Source organism: Plectropomus leopardus, chromosome 1 (assembly GCF_026936395.1).
Source record: "Plectropomus leopardus strain MGB_pleo_1.0 chromosome 1, ASM2693639v1, whole genome shotgun sequence".
NCBI lineage: Eukaryota > Metazoa > Chordata > Actinopteri > Perciformes > Serranidae > Plectropomus > Plectropomus leopardus.
This window is the reverse complement of record NC_142176.1, coordinates 41,241,460-41,267,589: the sequence shown is the minus strand read 5'-3', so window position 1 is coordinate 41,267,589 and position 26,130 is coordinate 41,241,460. Positions and strand designations below refer to the sequence as shown.

The following is a 26,130-nucleotide window of genomic DNA, read 5'->3' as shown; positions in this document are numbered from 1 at the left end:
TATTATGGGTTATTTTTACATCAATCACCCTATTGTTTAGACAGAAAAAAGTTTAAGATTTGATGTCTTCTTTGTAGTTTTCTTAATATTTTGCAAATCTGTGCAGATACCAAAGAGTTCTGGAAGACATTAACACGTTGAAACAACCTTTAAATGACACTTCTCTCCAAATGGACCTGTTTCTACCAAGCCATGTTGTGTCCTCAACATTTTACTTCATTTTCATTATGAAAGGAACTTTTATAAGACACTAAACAGCCTGCATGACAATGAACCTGCTGTTACTTAAAAACCTGATCTGTAGTATGAGTGACAGACAGAGTTATAGTTGTGCATGTTAAGTCTTTACTAGGTGCCTGTAAATCTGTGCCTGTAGATTTTTCAGTAAGTCTGTCATTTCTCTGAGGGGGATTTGAATGTGTGTGAAGGTGCCTGTCGTGCAGGTACAGGGCCAGGCTCCAAGCCCATGCACTGTGATACTTGCCGGTCCATGTGAAGGGGATATGGATATGGAGCTGTGTGCCAGATGCTAGTTTGAAACAAATGATTATGATGATTAATGAACGCTTTAGTCAGTAAGATGGGCAAAGATAGATAAGCGCTTATTTTCACGATCAACAATGCAACCATTTGTCAACCATTTGTTGTTTCATTTTGGTGGAGGAGCTTTCAGAAAACAATCATACGACTCTATTTTGAATGGAACTTTATTTGACATGTGAATGGCATTGCACAGCCACTGCATTAGTGTGGAAAAGAGTGCTATGAGTACAGTATCTTGTTTATCTAATCCTCAGGGACCAAAGCAGTGCATGGAAGCCATGCAGGCATCATGCCTACATAAACATGAATAAATAATACAGACGTGAATCCAGCAATATGCCAAATAAACATGGCAGAGAAAGGCAACAGGGACTGCTCCTGTCTACGCCATTGTTGCACTGTTGCTTTATTTATTAAGCTGTGTGTGTGTGTGTGTGTGTGTGTGTGTGTGTGTGTGTGTGTGTGTGTGTGTGTGTGTGTGTTTGTTTTGAGTAAGACAGATGCACATTAATCCTCTCCATTGCCCCCTCATACAGCCACAGCCAATGCCATGATGCATGAAGCTGTCAGTGATGGTAATGCGCACAGACTGTGACAGGCAGCGTGTTTCCATGGACTGCAGTAACCAGGTTACAGTCGGGCTTTTCCTCTCAGCTGATTGCTTAAATGGAATGTAAACATGCTTGCCCTCTTCCAGGTAGGGCAGGGGTATCCAGACATTTTTGAATGGGGGCCACATTAGATCATGTGAAAATACCTGGGGGCAGCTGCTTTTTGCATCACTGAAAAAACTAAATCCCGTACAAATGAGACAAACGCAACTGCTTCATCGCTCAGTGAAAAAGAATTCAACTTTCCACTGCTTGTGAAAGCGGCGGCCCTCCCTGTGGACTTCACGCTTCTTCGCTGTAAGGGTGTGTATTGGTGAGAATCCGGCAAAACAATACAAATCACAACTCAGGGATTACCATTCAATATAACGGGATATACTGCAATACTGTAAGCAATGCGATATATATTGTGGTATATTTTAAATCTGATTTTAAGGAAAATAGTCATAAAGAAAGCCGCAAAGCTGCTAATGCTAATGTTAGCCTGGCAGTGGAGCCCCCAAGCCCCAGTGGCTCTGATGGCTCTCAGTAGATGGAAGTCAGACACATAAGTCCAGCACATTTATAGTCACGAAACGAGGGAAGGTGACACAGGAAAAAACAGCAGAAAACTGTTGGAGTGAAGACGGTTTATGTATGATAGATAACTGCTGATAGGTATGCTGAGAATACAGTTTAAGCTGCCCTAAAAGCAATAAACTTGAATTAACAAGGACTATAGTTATGTTTTTCTCTGTGAAGATTCTCATGAGAAGTTATATTGTAGAGAAACCTTGCAGTTCTCTTAGTTTGTGGAAGTAGGGTCTGTCAAATAAAGAGCTCCTTGATATACAGGACGGGGAGAAAGCTTGCAGGTCAGTTTGTAGAAATAGTTTGGAAATTTGACAGCCTGTGTCACATGTCATGCAGGTCATTGAGTTGCCCAGTTTGTGGCAAAAACAAAATAACTTGATTTTTTTTTTTCAAACTTTACATGCCATGTCTTTATTTTCTGCACCAAATTATAGAGAGTAGTATCACTAAGAGTATTAATAAGTGTCTGTATTGTAACAGTCAGAAGATTAAACACACATGTTAAATATGAATTAAAAATGGATCCTCAAAAACACAGTACATGAAAAACATGATGAAACATGACGTCATGATACTCAAATGAAACGATATTTTCTTACACTACTTTGCTGTGTCGTCTGCTGCCTAGCAGGAAATGTCTGCTGTTAGTTAAGCATTAGTTTGCTTGTTTATAGTCTGTTTAAAACACATTAGTTCTGCCTATGTTGTTCCTGCTTGATGCATGTCTACAAACTGTATGATAGTCCCGTCATTGTGAGGTAAATAGGTCAAAATACAGAGTGATCTTGCTTGATGAACCAATACTGTATGGTGGCCACATACAGTATATTTTAAACAAGCCATAGAATGTTTCAAATTAGACATGCCTGAGGTACAGGACTGAGGGAGCCTGATTACTCCAGCTAGATTTCTCCTGGACAACCCTAATTTCTCTGCCACGTATACGTGTAACCAGGTTTCTAATTGGCTTTTTACTTCCATGCATATGCATGAGAGGATACTGCTGGCAATCATCAGCAACGTAATAATGTTTGCATTTGGGTGGCATAGCGTTTGAGTTATGGACTATTATGGCTGATAGTTGAACAACAGCTACCCAGCAGAGAGGCTACCACTAATGCTGATGCTGTTTCAGCACACATGGAGCCACTCAGCTGAACAACATGACAATATATACCGAGACACCATCAACAGAAGATGCGCTGTGCTGTTTGTACTGTGCTACAATATGTGTACTCTATCAGACCACGGTGGCTAGCACTACCCATCAATGACTGATTAATGTTCATTTTAATATGACTTTGGCCTCAGTATGTTAACATATTTCAAGTATATAGTTTGTAGGACTAGACAAAAACAGACACTTATAGTTTAACAATAATGATATAGTTTCTTTCAGAGTGCTTCACAACATACAACACAATACATACAGGCCACTCACAGTATTTACTTCATTTAGCTGCTTACTATTTCTCACCTGATTTACTATGAAATGTGTAATAATATACAGTATATTGACATGTTATACGGCACTGTACATATACAATGATGAATGATTTCATCTATCAAGCTATGAGCAACTGTGTTCTTCTTAGATACTACTATTTTACTTATTTAACCCCTTGAAACCTGTATTTACATCACTTCTCTTGTGCTCATTCAGATGCCTTTAACAACACCTTCGAACACTGAGCAAATTGGTTTGATTTCTCCCAAAAACATTGGGAAAAAAAGGTAATGAGCTACATTAAAAAATCAGTAGATTTAGAAAATTATTTTTAAAAAAGCTACGGAAAAATAATAACTATATTTAAAATGATAATAATTATATATTTAGAATGATTTTTATTGAATCATTTTTTGTTTTTCAAGTCATTTCCTTATTTTTATTTATTTAATTATTTATTTTTTAAGTTCCCTTTGTTTGTTTGTTTGTTGGCATATGCTTTTTGTTTTTGTTGCTAATTTCATGTCATTTTCTTCTACTTTTAAATAATTTCTTGCCCATTTCTGCATCATTTCTTCTTAAGTTGCTCATTGCCTTCAGCCCTTGTTTTTGAAACACATTAAGCCATTTTACCCAGGTTTGAAAGGGTTAAGTGTGCTGTTTTGGAGGTTTGCTGGTTCTGACTAACAGCAATAACCTGCTGATAGTCATCAACAGCTTCCTGTTGCTGATTCTGTGTGAACCATTCCTCCCTGCATTTAAAACCTATCTGCAGGCCAAACAATATGTTCATATGGAGTTGATTGAACCTGTTTTTTTTTTTTATGGAGGAATAGAAACTCCACTAATTTCAGTGACAAATATGCTGTATTTACTATTGCCACTTCACAATAAAATCCTCCCACTTTTTTGCCGCTTGAGCTTTTAATGTGAGGCAGCAGCTGCAGCAGGAAACAGTTGGTTTCCATCAGCATAAATCACCACAGAGCATACAGGTCACATCCAGCTGTAGGAAGGCGACCAGTAAACAGTGAGGCTGATAGATGAAATGCGCTGCTCAGTGCATCTGACTCCTGCTGCGAGGTTCAGACAGATCCAGCTGTTTACAGCGTGATGTGGCATGGAACAGGCTGTACTGTACTGTACTGAAGAATGCCTTCACAAGTGGCTTCTGTTGTAGATGTCAAGGAAGTCATCATTACGTGATAAAACACATTTTCATATAACAGTTTTAAATGTAATACCTGAAAGGTAATGTCCTGTTCTTCTAACTTGGACTGAAGATAAACTGTAGTGTTCCACACAGGGAAAGTGAAGTGTCAGATACATAGGATGATAAGTGTATGCTATTCTAGTAAGTAGGAATAATATTTACATTTGAGCTTCTTTACAAAATGTAGCATGATAAATAGGGTTGTCATTCACCTGTATCACCACCATATGATTTTATATTGATTCTTTGCACATTTATTCACTTGCAATATCACAAAGTTTCATGATACGATTTTGATTTGATTCCATTTAGGGGCCTGCGATTGATATGAGACAATATCATCTGATCATTTAACACAATCTGTTACAGAAAATGCTGCCGCCCTTTTCTTTTTTGCTTTTGGCCATGAAATACAAAAACATCACAGGAATAATGTTAATAATTGTAAGAGATTAAGTGCAGTAAAATGTATTTTAAATCTACCACCCTAAATCACATCAATCAGCACATGGGATGAGACAACCCACCTGGCTTTCTGTCAGAAAGACCTTTCTGGAAGAAATGTTTTCATGTAAATCCAATCCAACATGATCTTTTTCCGAAAACTTCAGGGCTAACATTGATTATTAACAAGTCAACATTATTACATTATTAACTTAAGCACTTTTACACTGCAAAAATGAGCATAGCAGCCTGCTCCTAGTGGGCTTCTCTACTCATAGGTTAACATTTGACATGTAGAAAACTGTAGAAAACTACAAAGGTGTATCCAAAAGATGATGATAGCGATTGATGTTTTCACTTTGCATTGATCAAACTGCATCTTTGATCACTGAATAATATATCTGAATGATCCTGTGTCCTTATGCTGTATTATTAGAGTCAGGTGACTAGTTTAGCTGGTCTGGTCTGGTGTTTGAGCTCAAACCAGTTAGATTTTATACAAATCAGAGTAAATGACATTTGTCATTAGGATAGTTTCTGGCAAATTAAAAAGTAGCCCATCTGTTCTGATGACACCACAGCGCTAAATCCAACTCAGATAGCATTAGTAATATGACAACATGGTAAAAAAAATAACATAATGTTTGTTGATAAATGAACCAAAGGGCCAACAGTATGAGTCTGTTAGCTGAGCACAGCAACATGAAGGAGATCCCATTTCAGCAGAGGACGGAGGCCGTAGCTATGTATGTTGTGTTTGTTTTCTATGAAATGTTAATTTTTGGGTGAGGGTCTCTCTAGAAAACAAAAACAGCACCAATATAATTTATTTATTTATTCCTTTAACTGCTAAGTCATGAAGTTGAACTGAGGAGTTACCTAAACAATATCATTTTAATTTATAACATCAACTTTGAGTAAGGCATCGGTTGATTGGAGGCGTTGTTGGGGAGCTGAAAGGTTCTGGTAAATGACCTTTGCTAGCAACAAGCTAGGATACTTCCTGTTATCTATACTGTTTGCAATTTCCAGTAAATATCACAAATGAAGCATTTTTTCTGTTTAAAAAGCACAAACGCAGGAAGGCAAGAATTTAGGCTACTCACCCATATTCAAGTGGTTCCTATCATGTTTACATGATGTAACACAAGTGCATATTTTATGGATTCAGTGTGTACGGAGAGCTCTGACGTTGAGGCCCAGACACACCAAACTGATGGCCAACCAGCACGTACTTTCTGAAAGGAAATAACTCCGTACCAGCAGACGATGGTCGTCTGTAATCATCCTTCAAAAAGACAAACAGAAAGACCATCTTTATGCTAGTTCGCCAGTTAGCACATTAACAAAACAATCCAATGCTGAAAGAACAAAACAGATTTACTACCAAACCATAACCATCAGGAAAGTCTTCACGTTGCCTCTGAATCCAGCAGAGGATGAACTTGGTTTGGGTTAGAGAAGTCAAGTGTTTAGTGCTGGAGCTGAGAGATGTGCGCAGAAAGAAACGAGGTGTGCTTTGCAATGGTCCATGTCACACTGCTTTGTCTTCCACATGCTGTTACACTGTGATGCTCTTTGTACTTTGTCAACACAATTCTTACTGTTGTTCGAAGGAAATTTTGATTATCTCAAAATTCTGCAAAATCAAATAAGAGACATACACGTGCTGCGTCTTAAAACGCGAGGTTGGGCGCTGGGTGCAACTCTTGGGTCCACTCTGTGTCAGCTTTCATGAGCACAAAGGCAGGCTGCATTTGAGGTTGCTTAGCAACCATAACCAGCACCGTATCATAGCCCTCTTACCAGAAATCCTGAGTGCAGAGCTGATCTTCTTTGGTGTGTTTCTTAAGTGTGTATTGTGCCTGAAATGAAGTCGTGGGAGAGATGTAAAGCTCAGATTATTTCTGCATTAAAATGATTAACTTGTCTTCTATATACAGTATATCACAGACTGATATTTACGGAAGAAAAGAAACATATTTGCCGACTGTGATTGGCGTCATTCCAAAAGTTAAACTCAGGACGTAGCTGTCGCGCCCTGACAAACAGACGCTTGGGAGTGCGTGTCTGTCAGCGTGGCTTTTGAGTATGCCTGACACGAGTCTCTATTAAAAACGAAAGAACTAATGGTGCAAAAAATGTGGCGTGTACTGCCCCTAATGTTTGCAAGTCTTTCCTTATGGAATTTGTGTCGCATGCTTGCCCCTGAATTGTTGGTGGTGACGGGTGCTTCTTAGTGTGCGACCCAAGGCAGTTTACCTAACATACCTGTTTTAGTCTGTGTTTTGTGTGCGGGGAGTTTTATGTCAGAGACTCAGTATGTGGACTTTGGGCTTATTTACCGGGACTTTGCACAGGCTCCCTTCGCTGCCCACAGTCCTGCTAGCTAACGTTCAGTCCATAAGAAACAAGGTAGACGTGCTGGAAGCGGACGTGGACGAGGACCTGTCGTTAAGTGGGTTTAGCAGCCCAATTTCGCTGGACTGGTCACTGGAGATTACTGGACAGTGTCGAGGGGGACGAGTGTGTCTTTTCATATACAATTGGTGCTATAACACCACTGTGGTTTGGGAAAAGTTCTGCACTCCTGATATTGAACTCTTGACCATATCACTTTGCCCTTAATACTTGCCCCATGAATTTCAACAGCTTTTCTGCACGATTGCTCACAATCACCAGAGAGCCAATGAATCCACGGCTGCTCAGCTGATTGCTGACATCACTCACAGTCTCAATCTGCCCGAAAGCCCCGAAGTTCATCCTCGGTGATTTAGACCATTGTACCCAGACAAAGTCTCAGAGGAATTATGAACAATACATGACTTGCACCACAACTAAAAAAAATTCTGCGATAGACCTGTGCTATGGTGCTTATAAATCCTTCCCCACGCCTTACCTTGTTGCATCATACCACAACAGTGTGTATTTAATGCCCATGTACAAGCCCTCCTTCCGGAGCATGACTGGAGGGAATGAGTTAAAAATCTGGTCAGTGGACAGTGTGTCATCTCTGCAGGCATGTTTTTGACTGCACCAACTGGGATTGTTTTTTTTATTATGTATGATGATATCAATGAACTTTCAGACATTGTCTCGTCCTATATCCCTTTTTGTGTGGACTCCTGTCTAAAAATGTTATAGTCTATCCAAATAATAAACCTTGGGTGACTAAACAGATCAAAACAGTCATCAACAAAAAGAAACAGGCAGTTAAACCTTGACAGTATTTGCCTGTCAACATGCTGAATTATTTATTTATTATTTATTTTGTTTGTCTGTTGTCTCTGGTGTGCTCCTTGCTCCTGTCTGCTGTTGATTTGTGGATGTTTGTATTGTCTGTAGACTGTTTAAACTGAAGTGCTCTTTGGGATAAATAAAGTTGTTTGAATTGAATTGAATTGAATTGAACTGAATTGTATTGAAATGAAATGAATTGAACTGAATTGATCTGAACTGAACCACATCTAAGTGTTTTCACAGATGGCTGACCTCAAAGTTTGTGATTTGATTCCAGTGGCAGGGCAGTGAAATGGCTCATCACTTGGGCCTGTGGTGACATGCTGAGATAAAAGCATCAACTCAAGCCATCAGAGCATGCACTGCTGGCCAGATAAACACATTTATTGGTTATTTATCAGCAGATACAGCTTGATCACTTTGAAGCAGCAGAACCAAATGAAGAACTCGTCATTTCAAACTGGTGTCTGCTGTCTACAGCTCATGAAAGTTATATAGCCAGAGAAAACAGAAAACTAGCTAATATAGTCTTGAGAGAGTGCTGTCAGCTTAAGCCTAATAGAAGTAGTAACTGTGTTTCCTGTGGTTGTTTCCCAGAATGGACTTTGACGATGAAGACGGCGAGGGACCTAGCAAATTTTCAAGGTGAGAACACCAAGTGGTAGCTTCAGGATTTCTGAAAACCCTGGTACACTGTAATACTGTGATACGGTCCAAGTTTATTAAAAACCCTGCAGATACCCTATGTTTGTAACATTTACTGTTGCATGGACACCTCATGACTCACTTGGTTTCCCCTCCATCAAAAATAAAGTTATGTATATGTCATGTATTCCTTTTTTAAAAGAGCAACTTGAGTGTTTCTCTGTCACTGCATCTCAACTGTCCACTCACATTTGATTTATCTCAACTTGTTTTTCTGTTCTTCCTTCTCGTATTGTGCAGTGTGTAAGTGTGTAGGATGTACAGTAAGTGCTTTATTTGTGAGCTGTCAACATGCCAGGGGACTTGTTTCTGCTAAGTTGAGTGGTGACAGTGGGGAGGAGGCACTGCTCTCTACTGAACACAGGAGGAACTGCACTATTAATACTGGACAATAGCAATACATGTATGATTCATTTGGCTACTTGGAAGCTCCATATTCACACTGTAAAAGGGTATGCCACTTAACATACACTTTGTACATATGCTACTCCCGTAAAATAGATCATTTACAGCTGTCTGCCATTGCCCGGAGCTTTAGTTCCCCTTGCTCCTTCGTGTGTGACTGACAGTGATGTGCAGCTGCACACAGTGTATCTGGGGTGTTTTAATGTGGGAGTGTTGGTGCATGTTTTAGGCTCCAACATCAGCAAAGTATAAAGTCAACTGAAAAGGTTCAGATACACACAACAGGACTCTCAAATCTGCTGACAGTGTAAAAAGTCAAGGCTGTAAATTAATAGGAAATGATAGACTGCAGTTTTTTTAAAGCCTTTCTCTGGTTCAGTAAAGCTCGTGCCACAGTGCTGTTTGCGTAATTTTCAGTGACTCCATCCTTTTTCACCTAGTTTCCCTATGTTTTAATCGATGGGTTAAAAGAAGGTAGAACTTTTCACACTTTAGTACAGGTTACTAGTTACTTTACGATTTGCTGTATATATACATGTTCAAATCCAATTAACAAACAAGCAAGCAAGTTACTTTATTTATAGATACAGTCATAAGCACTATGTGGATAGTGTAGAGATAAAATATTGGACATGAGTAAACAGTTAAAACAGACACATAAACAATTCATGTGAAGAAGCAGAAATAAAAAATAAGATAACATTAATAACCATTCATTAAGAATAAATTACACCAAAACATTCAGCAGAAACTAATCAAATACTAATTAAGACCAACATTTGACCAATAAAAAAGAATAATAATACACAAGTTAAAAAAAACCCCAAAACAATAAAAAAGTAATAGCCAAACAAAATAAGATATGATAATTATGACTGGCAATCCAGACTAGTGACAGGCTAAAAAGGAATGTTTTCTAGTTTTAAGGTAACAGTGTTGAATCACACACATGATTGGGGAGGATATTCTCGTGGCCTGGAACGTAAAAGCTAAAGGCAGTTTCACCAGATTTGTTGGAGCACTGGGGAAAAACCAAACAGCCGGTTCCAGATTACCTGAGGGGTCCAGCTGCTCACAAGCATGAGTGCACATTTCAATCCATTCAAATTCAATTCAAAGCTGAGGCTGCACACTAAAATGAGAGCATTGTTTTGTGAATATATAATGCGTTCTCTTTCTATATGAGTTGTATTTCTATCAGCTGCATTCAATGGTGCTGCAGTTGATCAAGATCCTTTTTGCATAAGCATTACAGTAATTTAGCCAACAAAAAATAAAAGCATTGTTTGTTTTTTTAGTGTCCTTCTGGGAAAAGCTCCTTACCTTTGTGATTATTTTTAAATGATAAAATCTGTTATAGTTGTTAATGTCACTCTGGGATGTGAGGTCAGCCTCCAAGATGAGACCTTTGACGTGTGTGACACTTTCCAGAGACAGTTGTAAGAAATTTAAAGAAATGTCCTGCCTCTAAGGGTTTGCCCCAATAACCTGGGTTTCTTTCTTGCCACTGGTCAGCTGTAAAAGATTACTAAACATCCAATTATCATCCCTGGATAACACCCTAAAACTGCTGAGACTAATGCTACAACCACAACCTCTGAGGTATGATAAAAACCAGTCCAATGCTTTCTTGGATAAACCAACCTACCTCTCCAGCCCCCACCTTCCATTACAGTATCATGATCAGTGGTGTCAAATGCCACACTTAAATCCAATAATACTAAAATAGACACTCTACTATTGTCACTCTTTAGTCTAATGTCATTAATAACCTTGGCCAAGGTTGTTTCTGTGCTGCTGATGGGGTGACAGCTAGATTGGTACAGAGCCTACACTTTATTGATTGCCAGGTGATTGGTTAACTGCTTGTGGATGACTTTTTTAATCATTGAATCAGGAAGTTTGAGGTTTGTGTTAATAAATAACAGATGGATCTAGAGTGGGCCCCTTAAAGTGGTTTAATAGTAACAACATAACATTTGAATGAGCCAGAAAAAATACCAGTTTGTAAATAGGTGTTTACAATGTTTAAAATGTCCCTAGATATATATTTACAATGTTTTCTTTAAAAGGAGGTGTTATATGGTCAAAGAAAGCAGTAAAACTGTGAGGCTCTAAACTACTAATTAGTGGCCAGTTAGTCACATTTGAATCTCATTCTGATTAAATCCAGACACAAAGATTTTACAATTAGCTTTACAATTGCTTGTGAGATTCAAATTCCTACTGCTAATTATTACTTTCCTACTTCTAGTAGTCCAGGGACATTAATGGTCAGACTCTAAGACAGTTTTAACCACTTCAACTCAGGTACTTTACTTCAATGTAAAAAAACCCAAAAAACAACGGTAATTCTGAGTATTTTAAAAAAAACTTGTCAGACTGTCTTATCCCCCATAATCTACTTCTGTAAGCCGTCCTCACTCAGAGTAGAACAGAATGATTTTCTTTTATCACTGCACCGGTCTCACCAGTCATTGGCTGCCTCTTTTGTTCAGTTTTGCACATGTTCTTACCATCACTGTCTGAATCATCTGCGCTCATGCATTAATATACGACATCCACTGCATGTGAGGAATATTCAGTCTGATGCTTTGATACCTGTGTGTATGTGGACTGTGTTACATGCTGTGTCCTCTCGTCTCTGTAGGTATGATGATGATCAGATTCCTGGTGGGGATAAGGAGAGATTTGCCAGGTAGGCCGAGCCAGCTAGGGCCATAGAGGATTTTCCATTGACTCAGGGATCAACAGACAAGAGTATAGTGTACAACCTACACGCTATACACCTGTTCTGCTCCCAACTAAGTGAAATACTAACAGCTGCTGCCCTTTGTATACCAACAAATAAGATCAATATTGGTATATTGGAAATAATTTATTGGCCTGTTAGCGCTGACCATCCATATCAAAGTTCTTATCAGACGAGAATATTTGATATCAGATGTCTGGCCACAGAAACCATCCCACTGTAGGGGGGGGAGCAGTTTACTCAGCAGGTGTGCAGGTCTCAGTAGGTCTGGGACTAGAAACACTGATTGGTATATTGATTGAAAATGTGCGAACAACAAATGACATCACAGAAACTACGCTCTGTCTACACGTACAGGACTTTAATGGAATAGGTGCCACAGGGTTTGTTGGTTTAGCTAAAGTCACCAGATAATGTTTTTGTGTCAGATGGCACATAGACAGGGGAGCTGAGCACAGAGCCAAGTCAAGTCAAGTCAATTTTATCTTTAAAGCCCATAATCACAAATCACAATTTGCCTCAGAGGGCTTTACAGAATACTGCATCCCTCTGTCCTGAGACCCTCACATCGACATCTACCAACAGTCTACGCCAATAAAGTTACAATGAAGCATCGGCATCATGCAGAGGAGAAACAACCACAGCGTCAATCACCAGAAATTAGACACATCCCCTGGAACAAACAATGAGACACCCAGAGAAAAACCCCAGTAACAAACTGCAACATTACTTGATGCTCTTTTGGCATTGCGACCAAAGGGCAGTACATGAATGATTCAATAAACTCACCAGACAAGCAGTTGCTCTACTTAATGATGAAATAAATGGTCCCGAAATAAACGTTCAAACATGAAAGAGTCAAACAGATGAATATAAATGACCATATGAACTCCGTGAGCTTTTCTGTTTGCCACTCAAAATAATCCTTGTTCGTATTATATCATGATATATGATGTCATCTGATACCAAAAACTTATATTGAACTATAATGGGTTTTTTTGCCATATTACCCAGCAGGGATCAGCCTCTGAAAGCTGCAGCTAAATCAGGTGAATCCTGCCTGAGTTTCATCTAGATTTTAACAGCTGATGGGAAAAATATTTGGGAAGAGAATTGCTTTTGCGGCTTTAAAATAATTTATTTTGGACATTAAAATAGCTCAAAATATTCAATATTTGTAAAAAAAAAAAAAGTATAGGCAGCTTCAGCCTCAGTAAAAAGTGTTGATTGTGTATCACTGGGTCTGAGGGGGATTTTGTTTCAGACTGAGGCAAATGGGTGCAATGTTCTCACCAGCAAAGAGTACAGTCAGCCTTTTAGAGCCTGTATGTGTCCCAGCTGCTGATGGAAGGAAATGTCCCTCAATCAGAGGAACATTTCTCACAGAAGACCGTTGTGGCTTCTTATGGGCACTTTTTGTTTTCCTCTGAGGAAATCTCCAACAAAAAAAGCACCTCCTAATTAAATAATAAGCAGTTATTATACAGTTAACAAGCAATTATGTTCTACTGTACAGCATCATCTGAAATTACGGTCCTGACAACTTATTACAGCTTTTGGGCAATATCCTGCCAAAAATCATTCATCTAGCATTTCAGTTGAGGCTTAAAAGAACATAGGTTGCAGGATATGGACATTGACAAATGCTGTGGTAGAGCAAAGTCAAGAGTCTGGAGAGGCCTTGGAGAGAAATCACAGTCAGATGCATCACAACTGTTGATTATTTGTTGCAGCGAGTCTTGCCAGTGGTTCCCAGTCTGTGGTCTGCAGCATCTAACTGCTCTTTTCTCTGTTCAGAGAGAACCACAGTGAGATTGAGCGACGCCGGCGCAACAAAATGACCCAGTACATCACTGAGCTGTCAGACATGGTCCCCACCTGCAGCGCCCTGGCCAGAAAACCTGACAAACTGACCATCCTGCGTATGGCTGTCTCCCATATGAAGTCCATGAGGGGCACGGGCAACACGTCCACCGATGGGGCCTATAAGCCCTCCTTTCTCACTGAGCAGGTACTGGTCTGTCACAGAGCACAGCTCCATCATACAGGACAAAGAAATACCAAACAGACTGACCCTCTTCACACTGTTTGTTGTTTTATTTTGTTGACCACCTTGAATCACAATGGTTTTGGCAGTGGAGTTTTATTTCAACCTAAAGACTCATTTATACAACTTAAATTCATCCACACAGTTATAATAATGCTCAGGTTGGATGGACAATTTCCATCAGATCAAAAACAACAGGGAACCCCCACATGAATTCGGGGAAATGCTTGTTTAGGTTTTTGACAGGAAAACAGCATGCGCGGGGAATTATTCTGAGCATTAAAAGAAGAGCTCACTTCATAGAGAAATTGTACAAATTAAAGCCTCCTCTCAAACTAGTAGATTAACAAATCTGTTCAGTGGATGATGTAAATCTTCTCCTCAGCGACTCTCTTGTTTCAGAATATGTACTCTTTCTGCACATGCTTAATCATCTGAACTAGGGATGGACAATATTGGATTTTTTGCAGCTATCCAATATGCTGATATAAAACAACCCGATGAGTAATATTGGTATTGATATATCCACTTTTTTCCCCACCTAATTTTATTGATCATCAAGTGTACTCTGTAGTAGAATTTACATCATATGATGCAAACTCTTATCACGATGGCCAATCAGCAGATTGAGACATGAAATACAATGCTTACCTCTACCTCTTAATACTACCTCTTTTTAATTTATTGGACATTGCAGCGCTGCAGCAGATCAGACTGATGTGATACATCACATCATCAGTTAAAAGACTAAACTGAATTGTATAACTCCAAAGTTTTATTTTATTTGTTGTCTGATTCACCATCTGGTTAAAAATCTCAACAACAAACCAAAAATAACTTTTTTTTTCACCATCTCTTATTTACCACATTGACTTTTATTATGGAACATTTAAAATTAGAGAATCTGAGCCAGCAAAATATCTTTTTTACTTGTTATTTCCATTTAGTCACACATGAGGCTGATCATTCCTGATTGTTCAGGTTTGATGACTTAAAACATGACTTAAAACATTTTGCCTAATAAATAATTGTCAGTGTTTAAAAGACACTGTCATCACATTGCGTGATCAGATCAAGAATTCACAATCAGAATATCAATAAATAGCCTACAGATGCAAATCACTATTGAATCATATAAACATGTGTGCCTGTGAGCAGGACACAGTTAAAGACAGGGTGCAGGTTTTTCTGCATGTGCAGGTGTTTGTTACAAAGACAAAACTCAGCTCTGCTACTCATAACTGTGTTTTTGTTGTTACTAGCTCAGTGTACATGTGACATAAAGTCCATCAAAAGTCTTTCCAGCTGTTAAAGCCAACTGACAGCTGATCCAGCTGTGATCACAAACAGAACTCACTTCATGTGACGCTCCAGAGGAAACTATGTCTCTGAATACATGTTTCTTGGTTTCCTCTCTCCGCTCATGGTTTCCGTGGTTCCCTTCAAGGATCCCTGGATGCAAATGTGGAAACTGTGGATGCAGTTTAAGAGATTTAGGATGTAGCCTCAGTGTTTTGCATTTTAAAACTGGACTTTGTAGAGCATTCAGTGACAAAAGTGACCAAAGGTGCTCACTGTTTCTCATAGTGAATCGTGGGAAATATCCAAGAAACATGAGGAAAGCTGGAAAATTACTCTCTGGGCTAATTATTAATCCACAGAGTGCTGTGAGACAACCTGAGGCAAATCAGACATTGATGGCTGTCATGATCATATACAGTGAACTGAAAGGCCACAGCTGCTGTTGAACTGTCAAATGATTCTCAGCCTGTTGCATCATGAAACAAGCTCAGCATCTGTTTTTTATAAAAGAAAAATTCATGCTAAGGCGTTTTTCAGTTGAAGATAGTAACACAGTACCCCTTCAGCACTTGCTTACTTAATCTTACTCTTTTGCCGGGTCCACCCTGGATGCAGAAGCACAGTGAAACTTGCTGATTTTCCATGGAGCACTGCCTGCTTCCTTTCATCGCTCATGTTGAGCGGTCAGACTGTTCGCACAGGACGTGCCACAGCCCTGAGCTCCACAGCAGGCTCACGATCTGCATTGATAGTTTTGGTGTCTGGTCTGTTTTTTCCACAAGCAAATCTGGTAGGAAAACACACTAAATACTCTGTATAATGAGATCATGTGTATCATATCTGATATCTCCTTCAAATTGCCCATAATAAATGATCAAATCTGCACCCTGTATATTGCATGCATGTCAGTTGCGTCTAAACAGAGAGGGGGAGAAACGAGCAAACGCACACACAGAGACACACACACACACACACACACTCAGACACATAAGCAAGCAGGGACAGAAAGACAGGGACAGAGCTCTCAGTGCGATAAGAAAAGAGCAGAGAAGGAGAATTTCAGCTGACCGGTGAGGAGAAACGTGCTCCTGGTGTGATAGACCAGGTGACTGCTGACGGCGTGTGGCGCAAAGCTTAACATATGGTGCCTCCATGTCTAGTGTGAACCTAGCATTACACTTGTTAATAATTTTGGCATACAGCTACAGTTTAAAAAAGATCCCCCCTACATGTAACTCTGCCTCTTAATTTGAGTGGATTGAAACATTTCTAACAGTCAATCTCTTCCTGTGGGTCAGACCCGGAACACGATTCCAGTATTTAATCAGTTTACATTCTTAACGTGTGTGTGTGTGTTCATGTACCTCTCTGCTCCCTGTAGGAGCTGAAGCATCTGATCCTGGAGGCAGCGGACGGCTTCCTGTTTGTGGTTGCTGCAGAGACGGGGCGGGTGATCTACGTGTCTGACTCGGTGACGCCAGTGTTAAACCATCCCCAGTCCGAGTGGTTTGGCAGCACTCTGTATGAACAAGTCCACCCTGACGATGTGGACAAACTGAGGGAACAGCTCAGTACTTCAGAGAACTCCATGACAGGTAGAGCAAGTTTGTTTTTAACAGTTCTCTTACAGCTGAACCTTTTCATTTTTTCTGCTTTTGTTAATTACTGGTTTACAGAAGGTCTTACAGGAGCAGCCGAGAGTCACCACCTGTCACACACGCACATGTCACACACACCTCACAGATACAGGACTTCCATTTAGACTGCCACTGCACTCAGTTTATTTCACAAATAACACCAGACTCTTTGCCTCGTCCCTCTGGTGTCGCCATACACAGTCAGCTGTCCACAGCGTGCAGACACCTGGCTTCACTACCTATCCTGCTGTTGACTGTTCATCTGTCTCCTTGTGTTTTAGAACTTTGTTTAGCTACTCTGCAGAGCCAGCAATACTTTTTCATGTGTCTGGGGAGAATGTCACGTGCATCAGCAGATTATGAAACAATGGTCACAAGGACCCAGACTCATAGAAAGAAAACTTCAAAAATTATCTGTAAAATAGTCTTACCTTATGCATTGCCTCTTCTCCTGGTTTTGCTTTGTGCAAAATCATCCATTATGTCATCAAAGTCCAATGTGATTGTCAGTTTGCTCCTGACTGCAATTTGTCATCGATATAATTCTAATCCTGTATGAGAGAGACCGCTTTCCTTGGCAGTGACAGACGGGAATCATTCAGAGCAGTGCTTTTGGGCTGGTATCTTCTTGAGGGTTAATAAATGATCTCAGCTGGATAAGTTCATCACCTCAGCTGTCATGGCAGTCAGATATAGATGTAGATGCTTGAACTTTGGCCTCTCAGTTACTGAGGTGTTGGACTCAAAAGTCTCTTAAACAAACTGCACAGGTGCCTGTAGGTGTCGAAAGCGTGTACTGATGGCTACATTCAGAGTCTCTACCCGAAACATGCTTCTTCCATCAAGCTCAACATCCTGCTCTCCAACCTAATCAGCAAACGTCTTGGATCTTTTTTTGGAACGTGTGTCCTGTCTGTCTGGCAGCTGATCTTCTGCAGCCAGCAGAGGCGACAGGTGTTGCTGCTGGCCCTTAAGAACTGCTCTGCTCCTCCTCACACACCGCCAGCAGCCCCTGACCCCACGATGGTGCAGTGCTGCTACTGCTAGGTCTACCTCGCTGTTCCTCCCATGGTGGGCTTATGAGCCGTCATAGTGTTTTCATGCTCATCCCCCTTTCTTTAAATGTTTTTGAAAAATATTGAAATGTAAGGAAGGTGTTGTAAAATATCTGCTTCCCTCGCTTCTTTTCCTTTTCATAAAGCTGCCCCACTTCTGTTGCTTTTCCACAGTCATGAGCTGGCTTGGCTCTGCTTGCTCATTTTTGTCTTGATCAGATTCATCTCTGAGAAGGTGCTTTCCACAGCTGCATTGCTGAATGACAGTGCCAGAAGAAGAGTGTGAAAGATTCAAAGCTCGACACAGGCCATGTCCCCAGCAGCATCTGTGTGATTTTTAATTTCAGTCCAGAACTGTTTGGTTTTCAGTCTTCTGTATTCTCCCTCTCAAGCGTGTCCAGCACTCTCCACTGTTGATCAAGCTCGCTGAGGTCTCCTGTGCCGGAAAAATGACAGAGATGCAAGCTGAGTGATTTTGTGAGCACTGGGCTGACAGGGAGGCAGCTACAACATCATATCATACAATATGGCTGTACTCTGTTATTGAGTAATGAGCTCATTAACAAGTTAAATGGAGGACAGACTTCTTGGATTGCAACAACAATCCAACAACATCACAGCAAACCATATTACTCGTCTGATGTTTACATGAAAATCTCTCCTAAAGGCACCAACACCACAGACATGGCCGAGAGAGATGTCATCTTCATTGACTGCATTGAGACACACACACACACACTCAAAAGGCAAACTCGTCTGCTGCAGAGCTGTGCACGCTTCACTTGTGCAGCACATTTTGAGTCATTTTTGACCACTCAAAGCACTTTCACACTACGAATCACCTTCACACATTCACACACATTCACATGCTATAGAGCCCTCTGAGGCACACTGTGTTTTGTGATAATGGGCTTGATGAATAAAATTTAAATAAAATTGAATTGAACTGGTGGCCGAGGCTACTGTACAAGGACCAACTTTTTCTCAGTTTGTAACCATTCATACACCAATGGAACAGCCGTCGGGGGCAATTTGGGGTTCAGTATTTTTCCCAAGGATACTTAAACATGTTGACTGGAGGAGTCAGGGATTGAACCCCCAACATTCCAACTAGAGGATGACCTGCTCTTCCTCTGTTCCACAGCCGCCCAAGTAATATAACCCCAGGCTAAGGCAGCATCCGGTTCAGGGAAATTAGAAGCTCTGTTTGCTGATCAAGTGATTTCTTCTCTGTGTTAATTTCTGCTCCATATCTTGTATCATTCATGTTACATGCTAATTCCACATGCACAAGGGTATTGTGTGTTGTGACTGAGGGTGAGAGTGACATGTGTTTTAAAATGTTAAAGTGTTTGACATGCTCATAGTGCCCACAGGAGGGCAACATAGTCTCATTAAATCTCAGTGTCTGTCAGCCTCTCTGAAGCACACTGAACACCCAGCGCAGCCACAGTCATCTCCATGTAGAGCTGTGACTGATGAAAATACACGCACAAGCATGCACATATGGACATGCACATACACAGCCTTTGAAGTCATAGCATTCCTCAGAGTTCACTTTTGATTCAGTGGAACCAAAGGAGAATGTTCTCCTGCTGCTGCTGCTCACTGTGCTCACTCCCTGTCCATATCAGCAGCCCAGTATAATATTAGTACAAGAACACTCAGGCCATCCTTACACCAGTAACAGATTTACATTTACATTAACAGGATATGGCATTGTTCACACCTCCAGTCGTCTGCTGTACGAGACATGCTGCTTTTGAGCTCGTCTCACCTCTGCCTTGCATATGTGTGTGTGTGTGTGTCGCTCACTGACTTCAGTCACAGTGCTTTTCGGAGTGCACAGACGGGCCTGGGAACTGAAACTCCATCTACAACTCAAAATTCATCAGTGCATATTGATGAATATTTGAAATAGTTAAATACTAACTTTCCTCAGTATCAGTACTGTCAATATATTCTTGCTCTCTCCATGGGTTGACAGACACCGCTGCAGTGCCCCATAGCTTCGCCTCCTCTCACACACTCACATTTCTTTATTGTCAATTTTGTCATGTGTGGGTTTTTTTCTTTCATTCTGTTGCATTTTGAAGGTCTTTTAACATGTGCACCACAGCAAGAATATTGTTTTCATCAATGGAAAAAACGTTTTAATTTTTGTTGATGTTTACTGCAGCCATTCTGCTGTTTTCTGTTGCCAACAGAGAACGGAAAAGTAGTCATTGTCATGTTAGCTTTGATATATTTATCCTTTATTTAAAAAAAAAATCAATGGTAATGTTTTCCAATGGTATCAAAAATGGCATAGAAAATCTTTTTTTTCAAAGTGAAGTCAGAAATACCAGTATCATGACAACACAACTACCAGTTACGTGTAAAAAAATGTGTATTTTGTTTCTTCTTTTCGGTTCTTCTAACAAGTAAGCATTAGCGCTTTCTCTGGACAGGACCACAAAGTGATACATTTTGTTTTTGTTGTTGTCTACGAACTATGGGGAGATTAATGTAAGTTACGAAGACACAAGTCTAGGCAAGGCTGTGTGCCAGAGAAAGCAGGTTTTCATCTCTGCTCCAATCGGCAACACCTGTCTGCTGTCAGTTCAGCTACTGTCTCTGTGTGTTTCTTGCAGTGTCTCTGTCTCTTAAATCACGTCTGTTTAGTTCAGTTCAATTCAAATACTTTATTGGCATGAAAGCTAAAAGAAATGCTAAAAGCATCAAACTACACATTGATCAATGTTTTGAAATTATATAAAAAAGTTCTCTCTCTAGTAGAAGACACCATGCCGACACTTTGCACATTAGAGCTCGAGTGACGGAGAGACCGTGCGCTTCATGGCTTTACCATCAGGTATGGTCACAGCTTCACCCGTGCAGGGAGGGAGCAACATGTTCTCATCCCAACAGTTTTCTGTGTCAGGAGGATAGAGACACCGTGCGCCACAGAGTGTTACGTGAGAGAGTGTTACAGTGTGCGTCCAACTGCTTGACAGTGGTTGTGACAGTTTATAGTTTGTAAAGTTGAAAAAAATTCAACAGTATCAGTATAACAGTCTTTGTTATGAATTAGTCAGATGAGTTTTGTTGTGCGTCCTCACTATATCCTCTGCGCTGTACTGCTGGACAGAGCTCCACTCAGGGTGAGCTGTGGGGTGCTCACACCGACATAGAAATGGTTTGACTTAATAACCGTTTGGTAAAGGGATCCATTCACTGTGTGTGTGTGTGTGACAGGTGCAGCAGCAGCAGGATCACAAACACTGAAATGGCATTCATCCTCTTCATACCTGGAAAGGCAAATATTTGGGTCCAGCCCTACTTTCGACCCACTCTCAGTGTGTGGTAGTTTTTCTATCAGCAAAGACTCTCCTTGGATTTCTTTTGTTCCTCTTGTCTTGCTGTGGTTGGCTCGTTCCTGGTCACAGAGCTCAGGTGAGGTCGGGTAGCGACCAGGTGCCAGGCCGTAAGCAGCATGCATCCAAAAGGAAGTGCCGAAAACAATGCCAATATAGCGAGGCAAAATACCAAGCGAGCAAAGCTTGCTCTCAAACTGGTAACTGGTGAGAAAAATGGCGTCTGTTGTACTGATGTCAGACAGGAAAGCCTGAAGTGATCATGCGCTCTTGATCAGGTCATTACATTATTATCTTCACCATTGTACTCATCACATTGCCCAGCGTTCTGATGTACAGTATAATACTCCTTCAGGTTCCCTGACAGATCTGACCGTTAGTCAGCCATGTTGCACGTAGGACTGTCATTACTACATTTTTAAGATTTTTTGGTATGGTTTGCAATGACTACTATGGTGAGAAACTCCCTCATAAGGTCACCCTCTGTTTTCTGAGCTGAGCTATAAGTTCAGCCTCCTTTTAGCATTATCTAGAGTGTGGTTGGTCTAAAAACGTCTTTGTCGAGCAAGCAGATTAGCTGTTGATTTTGTTCCAAAGCTTGAACACTCTCTAGTTATTCTTAAATGAACAATACACCGTTTATTACATGATGTCAGAAGCAGAATGAAAAACATTTGGGACAAAGATGGCAAAGTTTCAACCACCGGGTAGTCTCTGCTCGGAGAAACCTGCGGAGTGTCCTGACTGGAAAACACGGTTGACTTCTTACAGGACAGCTGCAGAGCTGGTTTAGCGTGTTTAAGCAGGCACATATGTGTATGCAGTGGAAAAAAGAAGCAGTGAACATTCTTAGCTCTTTCACATATAGAGAGGAGGAAGACAGATCACAGTATGATGTTGTTTTGCAAATTTGATGCATACTTCATTGGTGCAGCACTCATGAACTCACATACCTTAAACAGTGAGGGCAACGTGCAGAACAGTTTAGACTGACATTTGTGCACTATGACCTTATGTTCCTCTTTCTCTTGTGAATGTGATATCCTAAGAAGACCTCGAGGGAATTTCTTCACATATGACACAATTGTCCAACGATGAACTGATTACATTTTGATGGTCAAAGGTCAAGGTCACATCTCATTCTGGTGAACATCATATCTCATGAAGGCCATCAGGGAATTTCCTTAAATTTAGCAAAAATGTCCAATTGGACTCAAGAATGAACTGATTTGAATTTGATGGTTGAAGATTAAAGGTCAAGGTCACTTTGACCTCACAAAACATGTTTTTGGTCATAACTCACCAGGTCATATGGTAAAATTGAATAAGATAAAATGAGGTTTTGACATTTTATATCCAAAAGGTCAACGTTCTTTTGTATCCTCTGTCCTCTCGTCTCTTCCTCGCCTCCTTCTCATCACGTCCTCTATGGGTGGGTCTGAGACACAAGTGAGGAAAGCAAGGAGAAATATTAGCATGATGAAATGCATCCCATGACAAACACTCACACAAATGGCAATTTGATGTTAATCCAGTCCGATCACAATAAGGCCTTTCATAGTGGGTTTATAAAAATACCATATCTGATTTGATGGTATGAGCACAGGGAACAGAGTTTCAGAGCTGTCTGCCTTTTGAACACAGATTAAGTTGATAACAGTGAAATAAAATACTAGAAATGGTGAGCTCAAACTGGGACAGTTTAAATGAAGCTGATGAGAACCAACGGCTGTCCACAGCAAGTATTCGACAACTGCTGGCCACATGACAGTGATTCCAGCTGTGGTTGTAATCCCCGGAAAATCATCTTTGACCCTGTTTCTTTTTTCTGTCATTGTGAACGGCCAGAAGCACAAATTTTAGCCAAACAACAGGTGTGACTAAAAGGCTAAGAGATGAACTCTTTTACGGTAAAATAAATCTGACTTTCTTATTTGGTTATACTAGGCCTAAATACAATCAAAAATGATCTCTTATAAGAACCTGCAGATTCTCAACTAGCTAAAGAGTGTGAAAAGGACAGCACACACCAGAGGTGATGACTTGTAGACTGATGTATTTCATGAATCTGTCCTGCCTCATTGTTTGAGATCTGTCTATAATATTGGGAAATGAACATGCTGTATTCATATGCTAGCAGCTATGTCTATGTATGGATATATATTGAGTTGGGGTCACTGTGTCGTCTTGGTTTTGATTTTATTCATCAGACAGTTTTGATGATGACAAATGAAATATCACTCAGCTGATAAATCTGTTGTGTTATACATTATAAGACCAAGGGAACCCAGGGCCGCCATTCATGCGTATTACGCCTTTTTCTCATAAAAAAATAAGTTGATCTTAGATTGTCAATACACTCTTCATACCAGGTGCTGACAGTCTGGCACAATGACGATCCGACCATCTGAGAAAACAGACGACTGGCCCTGTTTGACAGAAAACAGACGGGGTAAATTAAAGGTGTTACCCAGCACAGTCTCAGACTTTCTTTTCTTTCTCGTGCTGGGCTTCACAGTTTTCTCATCATTTCAAATTCCTGTTGGGGTGACTGTGGCTCTGGAGGTAGAGCCAGCGTTTACTAATCAGATGGTCGTTGGTATGATTCTCTGATACATGTCAGCGTGTCCCTTGGTAAGATACTGAACCCCACATTGGTCCGAATGGCAGTTCCATCAGTGTGCACATGTTCTGAGTAGCAGGTGGCACCTTGTATGGTAACCTCAGCCAGCGGTGTGAATGTGTGTGTGAATGGATAAATGTGTGTGTTGTCACAAAGACTAGAAAAGCACTCTGTGAATGAAGTCTGTTACCTGTTTGCTCCGGCTTACATGTCCAGTGATCACAGACTGGATTGGTGTGTCTGCCTGAGTCTGTGTGCGTACAAGACCCTTTGCTGCTCCTTCAGATTTGTATATGAGAACACAGGTTCTCAGACGTAACATGTCAGCAGCTGTGTGTTGTTAAGTAGCCTGTACCATGATAACAAATACATGTTATCTATGTGTGTGTTAACAGGACGGATTCTGGACCTGAAGACAGGAACAGTGAAGAAGGAGGGACAGCAGTCCTCCATGAGGATGTGCATGGGCTCCCGACGCTCTTTCATCTGCCGCATGAGGTGAGTGTGTGTCTTTTTATTTCTGTCTGTTGACTTGGTGGAAGTTTGGCTGTTTGTTTGAACGGCCTCAGCTGGCAGTCCATCCAGAACTAGGCTGTCTGCTGTCATGGACAAGTGTTCTGTGGCTCAGAGGTAGAGCCGGTCGTCCTCTAATTGGAAGATCAGCGGTTCAATCCCCGGCTCCTCCAGGCAACATGTTGAAGTAATATTGGGCAAGATACTGAACCCAGAATTGCTTGGAGTGTGAGTGCATGTGAATGATCACTGAGTAGCAGGTGTACAGTAGCCTCAGCCACCAGTGTGTGAATGTGTGAATGTGAAAATGTCATGTGAAAGTGCTTTGGGTGGTCAATAAGACTAGAAAAGTGCTATACAGGTGTAGTCCATTTACCATACTATCATCTTGAGTTTTTTTAATTCAAGGCATTCCATTTTTTAAAACTTCATAATATTGAGGTATTTCCATAATTCAATAATTACACAAGAAATCCAGAGAGATTTAGGTTAGGAATTAGTCCAGACATTTTGAACGTGACTGGTTTACATTCACTTTAATTTCAGAAAGATTTTGTTTGTCAGATGGATTTAATTTGTCTTCGTAGGTTTAACAATACCTTAAGATTCATTTCACCTTGCCGAGATGATAAGTTTACCCTAGAGAGGTCATTTTTCAGCAGTGTTAATTATGAATCATAATGCCACTGATATTTTAACATAATGAGTAATAATATGAACTAGGTGTTGCTCAGATGGTGTTTATTGAAAACAAATGAAGCCTCTGATATAAGATGGCAGCTGCTGTAACAGTAACTGAGATGTTCCTTCAGTTCCTTTCAGCTGCTGCCTACACTAAACATTCAAGAGTCCTGCTGAGCTGTTCCTAATTAGCCGCACAGACACTTTTACAATAGTGTTTCCTCAGTGATTGATTGTGGTGTTCAGACTATTATTCCCACAATTATTCATAACATGCAGGCCTGTGTAGAGCTGTCAGGGTGAGTCAGAGGCAGAGGAGGAAAAAGATGCTGTAAGACACTGGCAGAGGGAGAACGTAGGGGAAAGCAATGGCATCTCAAACAAGATTACAATAAAAACATTGGGTATATATATACCCAATGTTTTTATTGTAATCTTGTTTGCATATAAGAATGTTACCAAGGGTTTTTGGGCTAGATCAGAGTCCTTTAATACTGGATATTTGCCAACGCCAAGTCCCATCCATTACTTAAATACTCATTAAAGTCGGGGTAAAATTAAAGTCAATATGTGTAATGACTTCTCACATCACAGAAAAACACGTTATCAACCACCCAGACAAATTTAAATGATTATTATAATTGCCAAGTATATGTTTTAAAACAATGAATAACGTAGCAGCATTCTCTGCACTGAGATCCGCTGAAGGAGCTGAGCTGAGGAACGGGCCGCTGCCAAGCGACAGGCGCTGCGTTTCATCAGTAGTTCCACTTCTCCTCCTTCACTTCCCCTCAACCTTTAGTGTTACATAACGGTGAACGTCACACAGAGGCCACTTGGAGAGGTGAGGGAAAGCTGCCCTCATTCCCTTTCAGCCGAAATATCACGACTATCACGGATCGACTGAAAGTTGCAGGATTAGCGCTTTACAAACCATCAGGAACACATCTAAATAAATAAAGTAAGTACTTCTTACGAGGGGA

General features: G+C 40.6%; 1 protein-coding gene across 2 annotated transcripts in view; it reads left to right on the top strand.

Moving 5' to 3' along the window:
- Positions 1-26,130, top strand: part of arnt2 (aryl hydrocarbon receptor nuclear translocator 2) — a 77,868-nt gene that overhangs the window by 15,386 nt on the left and 36,352 nt on the right. Inside the window, exons 3-7 of one of the 2 annotated variants that reach the window (XM_042484759.2) lie at positions 8,669-8,716; positions 11,832-11,879; positions 13,731-13,944; positions 16,664-16,877; positions 24,349-24,451. In XM_042484759.2, coding sequence (XP_042340693.2) covers positions 8,669-8,716; positions 11,832-11,879; positions 13,731-13,944; positions 16,664-16,877; positions 24,349-24,451 — 627 coding nt within the window. The remainder of the gene's footprint in view (positions 1-8,668; positions 8,717-11,831; positions 11,880-13,730; positions 13,945-16,663; positions 16,878-24,348; positions 24,452-26,130) is intronic. The other variant, XM_088081226.1, reaches the window with a different exon arrangement.